Source organism: Mastigoproctus giganteus, chromosome 2, assembly GCF_048544385.1.
Source record: "Mastigoproctus giganteus isolate SK-2022 chromosome 2, ASM4854438v1, whole genome shotgun sequence".
Taxonomy (NCBI): Eukaryota; Metazoa; Arthropoda; class Arachnida; order Uropygi; family Thelyphonidae; genus Mastigoproctus; species Mastigoproctus giganteus.
This window is the reverse complement of record NC_143576.1, coordinates 56,724,754-56,737,058: the sequence shown is the minus strand read 5'-3', so window position 1 is coordinate 56,737,058 and position 12,305 is coordinate 56,724,754. Positions and strand designations below refer to the sequence as shown.

At 36.4% G+C, this 12,305-nt stretch overlaps 1 protein-coding gene across 2 annotated transcripts in view; it reads left to right on the top strand.

The window, feature by feature from the left end:
* Nucleotides 1-12,305, top strand: part of LOC150089314 (lachesin-like) — a 563,730-nt gene that overhangs the window by 455,862 nt on the left and 95,563 nt on the right. For both annotated transcript variants that reach the window (XM_090368492.1, XM_090368491.1), the window contains exons 4-5: nt 2,091-2,261; nt 11,782-11,910. In XM_090368492.1, the coding sequence (XP_090224618.1) occupies nt 2,091-2,261; nt 11,782-11,910 (300 nt within the window). The remainder of the gene's footprint in view (nt 1-2,090; nt 2,262-11,781; nt 11,911-12,305) is intronic.

The following is a 12,305-nucleotide window of genomic DNA, read 5'->3' as shown; positions in this document are numbered from 1 at the left end:
AGCCTTCTAGTGGAATCAATGCCTAGGCGAATAGCGGCTGTTATCCGTGCAAAAGCTGGCCCAACGCATTATTAGAGCAGGTCATAATTCAGTGATCATCGAGTTTAAATATTTCTTTTAGCATCTCAATTTATTCTCTCTCTCTCTCTCTCTTTCTCGCGGCTTAACCATTATGGAGTGATGGGCTTGTCTGTATTCTTCTTGGCAATAAATGATTATTTGTTTATATTTAAACAAACTAACGGGATGGGGGGGGGGGGTTACTGCACAGAAAATACTGAACCGAATCCCAACAGTGCTAATAATTACAGTTCTGGGCCGAGGCATAAGAGTGAAAATATTCTATTATTTCCTTATTACTAAGAAAAAATATTAAATTCTGTAGCAGGTACATGATGTGTCCTGCCTCTAGCATATTTAACACGTTTTACATTTAAGAGTCATCGGCAGGCGTTAAAAAACGTTTTAATTTTCAGATATTAATAAAATTCAAGGATAATAATATAACTGTGTTTTTATTTTATCAATAATAATTACATATCGGTTACTGAAAGTATTGGTCTGTGATGACTAAAGTACGATATATAATTTTTACATTGAAGAGATTTTAGAAATACACCATCTATAGTTGTTCCATTACGTATAGTATTTATCGAAAGATTTGATGACATGTCCAAGTTGAAGAATGTTTTCATAAATATGCACAACTCTTTTTCAGCCTCAGATTTTAATTTTCTAAAGAAAATTAAAATCTGAGAAAATTAAATCGTAAAGAAAAAAATTATTCAATCTGAAAACACCAGGCGACTTCAAACCAGATGCGTTTTCTAATTAACGCTTTTTCCACTTTCCGAAAGTTTTTTGTATCTTAAAACCTTCTAAATTCCTTAGCCTTCCAACGATATTACGTGAGAAAACTTCCTTGATCACATTTTCTACTGTCCTGGAAGAACTACTGCAATTTTCAGAGGATTGAAAGTTTTTCCTCTACCATAGAGCTAAGATGAAGCTCCGTGTAAAATTTTATTAAATTTGGTCCAGTAGAAGATAAATTAAACTGGAATAAATTTTCATAACGCTTTTCTCATGACGGTTTTTCGTTACAAAATTTTTGGAATAACGCCAGTAAAAACGTTTTTAACGTAAAAAAAAAAAAGATTTTTCCAGTTAAAGTCGTTTCCATTTTCCAGTTCCATTCCACAATGTGGTTATCACATTACTTTGTGCCTTTTTCTGTGTTTATTAGGGTGAACTCTAGATGCACTTATGATTTGGTAAGGTTCATAATAAATTTATTTTCAGCTTTCAAAATGCAAAATTTATCGTAAATGTGAAGTTCAATACGTCACTACGAAAAAAATGACTATTTTACTGTAATCCAAAATGCAATAAAAGTGAAAGGTTACAAATTCATTTAAATCCTGATTCATTTAAAATCAATACTTAAATGAAATTTAATTAAATAAAATTTTGTCATGAATATGAATACAATTATACGTGTTGGGCTTATCCATGTAAAGTATGAAAAGAGCTAGAGATGGCTGTACTGCCATCTCTTAGCATTTTACAAAGGTTATAAGCGAAATGCATTGCTCTAATGTTTCAGAAATTTGTCTTGGTATAATATAGTGCATTTAAACATTCTTAAGATGCGATTCCTTATTCTCTTATTAAGATAACGACTGTGATCTTAATAAAATAAGCTCTCGATCTTTATCTATCCTTAACTGAGATTAAGGGGGAAATTAAAATTGAGGTACTAGACGATCTTCCACTTTCTGCGTCATTTCACACAACTTCAATACAGTACATCGTTTCTCAATATACAGTACTCAGAGAGCGTGTCCTCTGAGTGTCATTGTTTAACATTAGGCGAAATGAGCATTTTCCCAATATTTCGACTGAACTATCTGTGTTTATTTAAAGATGCTGCGCTCTCAAAGAACGAAACATCGCGACAGAAATTAAAGTGCTTGTTGAATGCTCTTGTATTACAACCCATCCTGCTGCATCTTATCTAAATAAACAGCTGCATGAGAGACTGTTAAGCCTCTTCTCCTCTAACTGTTATTCTCTCTCTCTATTTCCAGTGCCTCCGGATATCCTAGTGGGAGAAAGTAGTTCTGATGTCATCGCACGAGAAGGAACCAACGTGTCGCTTACTTGTAAAGCGAAAGGCTATCCTGCTCCTGCCATTTCGTGGAGAAGGGAAGACAGCGAACCCATACCTTTAGGAACGTGGCAAGGAAAAAAGTTACTAGGTGGGTCAAATTGTTTAATTCGGAACGTATTAACCCTTTTTAACTTTCCGTATTCGTGTATCTGAAATTCGCAGTAATGACGGAGTACTCGAGAAAATATTGAACCATCTGATTCCACCACTTCAAAGGAAATCAAAACTAAGAAATATAATTTTCAGATAGTACAAAAGCCTTGTAAAAAGCAAAAGACCAAAGTTAAAAGAAAATTAGACATATAAATGATAAAAAAATAGAATGGAGATTAGAACAAATGATAATAAATATCCTGTTGTCTGATGGCTTAGTCTAATTTTACTTGAACAGGGAATCGGAAAGGACAGTAAGCTTAAAGTGATATTTCTACATTATTTGAACCAGTATCGGTATCTAACACAAAATAATATTACCGAAACTTACAATTTTTCCTTACTAGTAAAAAAATAAAATTGAAGCTTTCTTGCAATAGCAAAATTCATATAGCAAAATGTTGTTGATCATAGATTAAATTAATAACAGTGTGACAACTAGACCCGTTTTACTTTTTAATTACAATAGTACTTTATATTATGAAATTATTTTACTTAATATGAATAAAATTTTAAATTCTGCCTGGGATATATCCAAATTACGTAGTTTGAATGTTGGCGACGCCACCTTGTGAGTTGTAAAACGTCTTCCTTCGCACACCAATCGATTTACATAAGAGACTCATGCAGGCTAACATTTGGACTTTTCGCTGTACTCCCTTAAGAAACTGGGACACCTATTAGAGTATTTCCGCGTGTATAGTAAGCGTGTTATGTGGGTACTAACTTTCCTCCAATGGTGCTCCTTACCTGGTGCGTTCGAAACTATGCGTTCGTCGCAGAATGTCTTAAATACGATTTACGAAAGAAATGGATTGTAACAGCGCTGAAGAGGGAGAAACCATGTCCAACTTTACGACAGCAAGAGAAACAGTGCGGACACACTGCAGGAAAAGAATTTTTGCGACGTGTTTGGTGTAGTTAAGAAACCTCCTTTACTCCGCTCAAGTAAGAGAATGACACACTGGATTTGTTGATATAAATAGCTTCCTTGATGGAAAACCCACTCTGATGTCTGGTGAATAGTTGTACCAGTCGGTTGTAATGGTCTGTCGACTAGACAGGATTTCTGCGAAGCAGGTAATCACCGAGAGTGTAGGATTGAAGCCAAATGGTTCATTCCTCCAAAAATTGCCTTTGTTTACTGAAGGAAACTATTTTTTCGGAGAAAAGAGAGCTTATAAAACAGAAAAAGTAAGGTACTCTTGAAAGTTCAATGGTTTGTGGTTTTCTGAAACTATCATTTTAGAAATATCTGAAAATTGCGATGAAAATTGAGAAAAAAAGAAATGCCATGGTTAGTAATGCGTGATAATGAAGAAAACATACCATTAGCGAAATAATGATAACAATCTTTTTCATTATTATTAGTAGTAATTATTGAATTCAGTTTGTTGTAAAAAAAAAGCATTCCTCGTTTGAAATAATAAAATAGTATGACTGGATGTGGCTCTAGCAGGGGACAAAAGAACTAACGGCATAATTTGTTCTTTTCTGGTGATTTGGGATCATATTTTGTCATAGCCACAAGGAGCTTATACATTTTCAGAACAAAAAGTATAAAGCAAGTTGCCTACTGCAATACTACTGGAACTTTACAATAATAGTTTATATTTCTATAATTACACCGTAATTTCCTTAAAAATTTCGAATTTTTCAACCAGAAAATTTGAGGCAACCCACGTGCGAAATACTTTGAAATCGGAAATTTTTAAGGTGTGGTACTACTGCATGTTAAATCTCAAATTTAGTTATTAAATATTACTCACGTTTTGAACGAATTCTTTAATATTTGATATAGTCAGTGAAGATCTATATCGATGGTTTAAACTTTGCATAGCCAACATTTGCATAGCCGCAAGGTATACACTGATTTCTCATCATATGCAAATGACCTCAAATTATATGTAACATCAAAAGACCCTGAACAAACCCACCTCATAAATCAACGAGTCGCTGACCTGATCAACAGTCTTGTAGCCTAACTACTGCAAATAGGTTTGGAGCTAAACATATCTAAATCAGCTCAAATCCCCTTTACAAAAAAGATAATCAAAATTGATATCAGAGCCCATCATAACGGAGTGCAGATAAGGAAAGTGAAGTCTCACGCCGACCTCGGCTTGACTTGGGATGAGGGCCTCACTACCATGAAAACGAAGACTCTTGGCTATGTGGACAATTCGACAACAGCTGACGGGGTTTACTCAACGTCGATGTCTTCGTAGGATATATCCAGCGGTGCGTACAACCCATCGCACTATATGCGTCATCAATCTGTTCTTCTGCCCCGACGTCGTACATAAACAGATTCCTGGCAGTCGATCTCCAGGGCTGTTTTTTATACCAACTTAAATAACTCCCTGGAGAGTTCACATAGCATCCAGAAAACTGGTGTGATTGAGGCCTCCAGTCTTCATGGAGTTATCGCTACTGCACATGCTGGACGCAGTAATGACAACTCCTACTAACCGTTGCATTCTACCCTATCCAACCTCTGCTGTCTCAAGAACTTCTTTCCGAACAACGCAGTCACCCTTTTTCATTGGCAATAGACCCTGTGAAATACTTTGAAGGCAAGCAGTACAGAGTGAAGAGCCTCTCTGAAGTACACAGCTTGCTTGAACGGTAGAAGTATAAAGAAGCTTGAACTAGAAAGAAGCTAGGAACTTGAACTTTATAAATAAGATGGAATGACCAATATATAAAATAACTGTTGGACATCTACTTTTATATGATACTGTGAATAATTTCCTCTTCTAATTTTGTCGATAATTACATTCTTTAAATAATACTGTGAATGGTTTCCACTTTTGTAAATATTGTATTGTAATGCCAAAAATTGCTATTCCTGCATTTTTGTACACCCTTTTAGCCAGTCGGCTGAATAAAACGGGTGAAAGCAATCACTTGCTATAATAATAAACGGATTTAATAATAATAATTTACATCTCCTTGATTACGAGCTTTTTGAAGTCCAAATCGTTGGCTTAAATACAGCCTTCACCAGAGACGAGTTACAAGTTGTCTTGGACATCTCGAAAAAGCGTGCTACAGATCCAAATGGAGTACGCTATCAGATGAGTCTACAACTGAATGAGAAAAATTTGCACATCTTCCACTTACTGTATTAGAATCTATAGTGAAAACTGCTATCTTATTGCTTGGCAATATACTGCAGTCTTTGCTTTCTCCAGAGAAGCGAAATTATTGCTCAAGATGTATTGGAAAAAATTGATTACCTTCGTTTCTGTATACCAAACCCTTCGTTTCTGCACACCATATATATAAACATCAATACGGTGTTCCAAAAGCCACCTAAGTCAGGAATGTGAAAATCACCTAGTAATGATATGCATCGATAAATTTGGATAAAACACGGAGGTATGTATTCTACAAGTTCTACGTGGCGCGTGTCTTGTGAGAGGTATAAAATGTTCAAGTTACTATATTTGTGCTAATACGAGCGGTTTAGAAAAAATACCAAAATGCGCACAAGAAAAGGGAGTTTCGTGGCGCTCTGTCTTCATTCTATTTGCGCTGGGAATCAGTTCCGTCACAACGTGAAAATATGGAAACGTATTTATATGCAGATGATCCTATCAGCACATATCAATTTTAGAACTTGAGTATAGATGAGAAACTACTTCCTGGCAAAATATATAGAGGAAACGTGGACCAGGAAGAAGAACTAACAGTGGGTACAGAATCTGTAAGCAAAAGATAGCCGTATTGCTCTTCTGCAGAAGACAAATGCATCCTGAACTGATCCTGAAATTAGGCTTAAAAAGAACCATGTACTTCTTACAAAATATATTTCCCTTTTCGGCCAGATAAATACTAAATATTTTTCGCATAATCTGTTGGAAAAAGCCGAATATACTCAGTTTTATTTTCTTTTACGTGTAACTCTCAAGTAGACTGGATAACGGCTCTCTCTAGATATTCCGGAGAAATTACTTACAATGAACTGGTTGTTCGATCCGATTCATCATAATACACTGCTCGACGAAATTAACAAAACACGTAGAAAACCTGATGTAACTCGTGCAGCTTTCGATGAAGAGGGATAAAATTCGCTAAGGCGGTGTACCATAGAGTAAAGATGAAATTAGAAGACAACGAGAAACTTCGGACAGGTATAAGGGACATTTATAGGAATTGTATAAGAATTACCAAAAAGGTCATATTACAGAAGTCGATATAAGATGCTCAAAAGTATGGTCACATGACATCAGTACGGCGTATGATCCCTTTTAACGGCTAAACAGTCCTGACAGCATCGAACCATGCCCGATATAAGGGCGTATATAAGATTCTGTGGCATCAAATCCCATTAGCGCAGACCTTAGCTCACCAAGTGACTGAGGAGTGGGCTGTCGGCGTGCAATGCGACGCCGAAGGGCGCCCCACACATGTTCGATCGGATTAGAGTCTGCTGATCGTGCTGGCCTTGGCAGTCGTTGGACATCTTCAGTTTGAAGATATTAATCCACCACAAACTCTACGTGCAGTGGCTTTGCTATATGCATACAAAGAAAATCTGGACCAACTGCACCCATAAAAAGTCGGACACGGGGTTCGAGGATCTGTTCTCGGTACTTCTGCGCAGCTACGGTACCCCAATGTCCTCCGTAGCCGAGTGCAGTAGCACACGCTCTTTGAGTAGACCGGGGTTCAAGCCCCTGACTGCTGAATACGGTCGATCTGCCAACCCGCACTGGACCAGCGTGGCAGATTATGGTCCATTTCCCTCAGCATGAATTGTTGAGGAGGCTTCCATCCTGCAGTAGGTTGATAATGGCTGCACTTTACTTTACTTTACTTTTTTTTTATGGTACCCCTATCAAAAACATGAAAAGAGTTTGGTCGTTGATCATTTTTCCGCCCCACACGAGAACATCACGTCCACTGTAATTATCCCATTCTCTGATATTGGAGGGATGGTACTGCATTCCTCTTTGTTTCAGATGAAATGACGTCTAGAATATGTTGGTAGGCTAAAACTGTGCTCATCAGAGAACAGAACTGTACCCCATTTGTCAGGGCTCCAAATCATGACATCAGTTTTGACGAGCTCTGCTGTGGTTTGGACTTAATTAGACACAATCCACTGGCTTATTTGCGTAAGGTTCACTTGAATTGAGCCTTCTTAACACAGTCAGAAAGGTTTTCACCTGCAGCTACCTCAAGAGATAGTTAAAGACAGGTTCCATCTTGCTATTAGAGCCAGATCGCGGTCTGTTCTGGTTGGCGTACCCTCTGGCGGCCTTGGCCAGCTCTTCTTTTAATGGCTCCTGTCTCCTGACACTGCGTGACACATTAAGCCAATGTAGCGTCTGCGATTGCTCGGCTTCCAGTCATCCATCCAACAGCCGCCATCTCAAAGAATAATCTAAACGATGATGACTTGCCATACTGAGTACTGGAGATGTTGTTATCCCATTGAGAAAGACAAAAAAAAAAAAAAAAAAAAAAAAAAAAGAAAAAAAAAAGCATGGAATGAAATGACGTGGTCGTTATCCATATTTTTTTAAGCATGAATAATTTGCATAATGTTCGGCTCCGCAAGGTGGTAGATCGAATTATGTTGGAAATGGGAATTTGCATGTCAGGTTGCCTATTATATCAAATATTCGCGATACTGTTCACAATAAAATATTCATGAAAGACATTTTGTCGAGCAGTATAGCTTACGTATTACTTCGAGAGATGACACGTTAGTTCACAGGATGCATTAGCAGAGGTTTATGAACTGCCGCAGACAATTTATACTTTGAAAATTCAGAGCCACCAAAGGGCAATATCGTTTTCATACATAGTGTCTATATATACTGTCTATATATTAAAGAAACAAACCTAGAGTAAATAAACCAGTCTGGATACGATTACAAGGAATAATGCCATTCTAGGCCCTTTAGGCAAGTTCAGAGAGCTAAACGATTATTCAATGAGTAATCATAACGACACCAGCATAATAAATACGTTAGCGATTCTGTGATGTGATGTACAACCATTCTTTACCATTGTCTTATTATGCACAAATATTCTGTATAGCGCCACTCATTATGGACTGTCTGAATGGGTCCATTGTTTCCCATGAACCTCGGGTGGTGTGATATGGAATTGACCCTTGTGAAAGGCTGCTATTTCTCAGGTGCTTTTTGGTGAATGGAGCAGCCACATGTACCTTCATTCACTAAATGTAATATGCGCTTTGAAACAAATTCAAACCCAACTAATATACCAGCGGTCTTTTGCTAAATTTTTCCCATCATCATGAGCAGTGGTCTAGAACTTGGCAAAATAAATTGTTCTGGTAAAACCCGATCCAAACCATGGAAAGAATTCGACCTAATAGACAGGAGAATGCCCTTGAAAGAATACGCATCGGACATACCCATCTGAATTTACTTACAAAAGATAAACTACTGTAATGGCCTCGCTGAACCCCCACATACAATCAAACACGTATTCATGGATCTCAAACACGAGCTAATCCTGGGACGCTTTTATATGCACAAAAGCAGATAACTGAGTAAAGGTGTTGACAGGTGCTTCAATATCGTCGTATGACGTTTTTGCATTTAATTATTAACTTATAGGGTGATCGGAAAACAACCATAACTAGTAAAAATTAGCCGAAAAAAATTCGTATTATTATTTTATAAAAAATGTCTTTTGTTTTTGACAAAGATATTTGAAACAAAATAAATCCTGGAGGTTTTGCGTTTCGTTACTTTTTCTCTATCCCCTTTTTTATATTAGACTACTTTCAGTTCATTATCCTGCGAATATCCTTCTATTGGAAAAAGTATAAAGCTTCTGCATAAGGTAAAAGAAACGTAAATTAACCCCTCTATTAATATGAAATAGCCTAAATTTTATCTTAAGCTGCGCTTTTTAAATTTCATTTCTTAATGCCGTTTTGCCTATAGATTTCAATTCAATTTTTCACTTAAACAAACGACTATACAATGTGAAAGACATGAATCTCTCTACGCCTTTAAAGAAAGAATCATCCCATGACTTCTAAATCGTGTACAATATAACCAATGCATTATTGGAATAGTTGTCACTTTTTTCCCTCTCTTTCTCTTCTTACGAAGGACTGCGCGAATTCTTATTTTCCAGGTCTTTGATACTCGAAGTACGCCACAGCGTGAATTTAATCTGAGATCAACAGACGAAGTGGCTTTCTCCTCTCTTTATTGCATTTAAAAAAAAAAACCGGTTCGAAGTATTCAGTGATGGCAACAGCTCGTTCCGATTTCTCTAAACCTGGATACTTTAGAAATACCACTCCCTCAAAAGGCACGATATCATTTTTACAATCAAAGTTAGGGTAGCGCGATATTTTTACGTGGGTGATCGAAAATTTCATTAAACTGTGAAAAACAGAACTATTAGGATATTAACATACAGCACGTGATTACCACAATAGAATAAGCAAGTATATTACGTAAAGCTTGTTCAAACATTCAATCAGTACACATTATTGTATCCAAATTCGGATAATTTTAATCAATTTCTCTTCTTTTGAAGACTCTACTTTTGATGCAAACAGAAACTGAGCTGTAATACTACTTAAAATAATGGAGATTGTTGTAGCATTAACTACTCATGTTTTCATCGTGAACTGTGTGTTTAAGATTTGCCCTTAAATCCTACACCAGGATTTAAAGACAATGGGTATGTACAAAGGTATTGCGCTTCACACAAAATACAACTAGCGAAGGCATACGAGTGTGGTGGTTCAGGAAGCAATGAATTCCAAGTACCTGTTTAGCCTAGTGGAGGTAGCCTGGGCAAGGACTCTGGGCAATGTTTTCACCACATGTTGCTGCACATCGTTAGGGATCTGTCAACTCTTGTAAGTAAATATTGTTGCTGTTAAAATTTTTCCTGCATGGGATCCAAACAGATGCGCACAGGACTATGAGGGAATGGCTTTTCACGCTGTCATCCTCTCGGTCCTATGTAAGGCCTCCTTGGCCCCCTGATGGCTTTGAATTCAGTACAGTTGAGAGCCTCTGAGGTCGTTCAGGGAAAATAAATCAGATAGCCACAAAAAACTGTGGACAAATATGGGAATTTAAAAAGTATCTCTAAAAAAAGAAAAGGGATATCACTAACGCGTGCAGCTTTGAGAATCAGCACCATACTTGGATTCGCTTTACTGCCAAACAGACCAAGTTGATATTAGCTGCATTCCCTAATATTTTAGTAAGGCGGTGTAGTAAGAGGCAGTCATTGCTTTGATGGAACATTATAAGTGAAAATTAAAAAAGCGATAAAAGCATCTTATTTAGTTGAGTGTTTTGAGATTACGATATATATTTCTTTTATACGAATATTAGCGTAAAGGTATTTCCGAGAAACGAATATCCTCAAAGTTATTTCGAGTTGGGTTGCTATATAGTCGATATATGGCCTATTTTAAGATTTCATGGTTCCCTTGATGAAAGTGTGCCAATATACGCTTCAGTTTGTCTTTTTGTTTTTCTTTGTGATAATGTAGCTTTAACTGTACGCAATTGTCTGATCCATTTGGAAAATTAGAAATGTCTAACAGCCAGCAATTCGGTTGCCTTTTAAGTGCTCCTATTACTGTACATCAATCATAATAGTACAAGGTTGTATTCTCCGTGCTCCTTTATAGAGAAATGAAAGCTCTCAGGCAGGACAAAATAACAGTTGCTTGTGCTTTTGTCCTTATAACTCCTTTTCGGTTTTTTGTATCGAAAGATGTCGGAAATAAAAGTAAATACTTTGTTGAATAAACTATTTGTGTAGAGGTTTTGGTAATCAACTTAACATCTATCAGTTTGTAGTTGAAGATAGACGGATGCCCGAAGATATATTTCTACTTACTTTTAAACTATTCCTTTTTAAATCCCACAGGAGTGGTAGTAAGACTTTAGACATTTAAGTAGGGATTCATCAGCAATGACAAAAGTAACAGTTAGATAATAATGAGTTCTCTCCCCTCCCCTTTCCCTGAAATTTCCTGAAGAAACAGAGCCGTCAAAGTGGAACGCAGTATTTCCAGCCTAAACAGGTTTTTGCAGCCATACCACTTGTTCATCACATTCAGCTTACCTTCTGTTTTATCTTGCATTTACATTTTCAAGCATCTGTAATCAGTACCAGGAACATATAAATGAAAAGTAATTACAGTTGAAATGTGTTTTTCCTTTAAGAATCGTGGTTTGTCTTTTAATCGAAAAATACACAGTACGTTCATATTTTATGAAAAAAGTCTTATGTAAACTAATGTATTATTAAAAGTTTTATACATCGACTCCAGATTTATTTTGAAAGCATTTTATTAAACATTTTAATTAGATATTCAAAGCTTAATATTACTTTTCTTATGAAAACAATTTGTCATGACTACCGGTATTTTTTCCAGGGAGTTATGACAGTGTTAATATTTTCGTACTATCCCACAGCAACTACGTTTGATGGAAACCAGCTGAACATTACCCGAGTAAGCAGGTTACATATGGGTGCTTACCTCTGTATTGCTTCCAATGGTGTGCCTCCTTCAGTAAGCAGACGGATAATTTTACACGTTCATTGTAAGTATTGAGGCTTTAATTTTTCAATTTTCCACTTAGAATTTTGGAACTAAAAGATCTAATTATTTTAAGAGTGTGATTGTTGCTCAGTTTTATAAAACGTAGGTGAATTTCAGTAGTAGTAGTAGTCTTAAAATTAATTACCGTGTTTTTTATTTTAATTTAATATTCTTTCATATTCCAAATCCCAAAGTTTCTGTATGCATGACTCAGTAATACTTTCCACAGTGGAACGAAACCGTTGTTTGTAATTTACTTCAGTGGTTCATAACCAGAATTATTATCCCCTGATTTTATTTACAATAGTCTTATATACCCTCAATGAAGTAATAATGTCATAACAAGGATTTATATATTACTCTGCATAAGTTTAACCTTTTAAAGCTTTAATAATA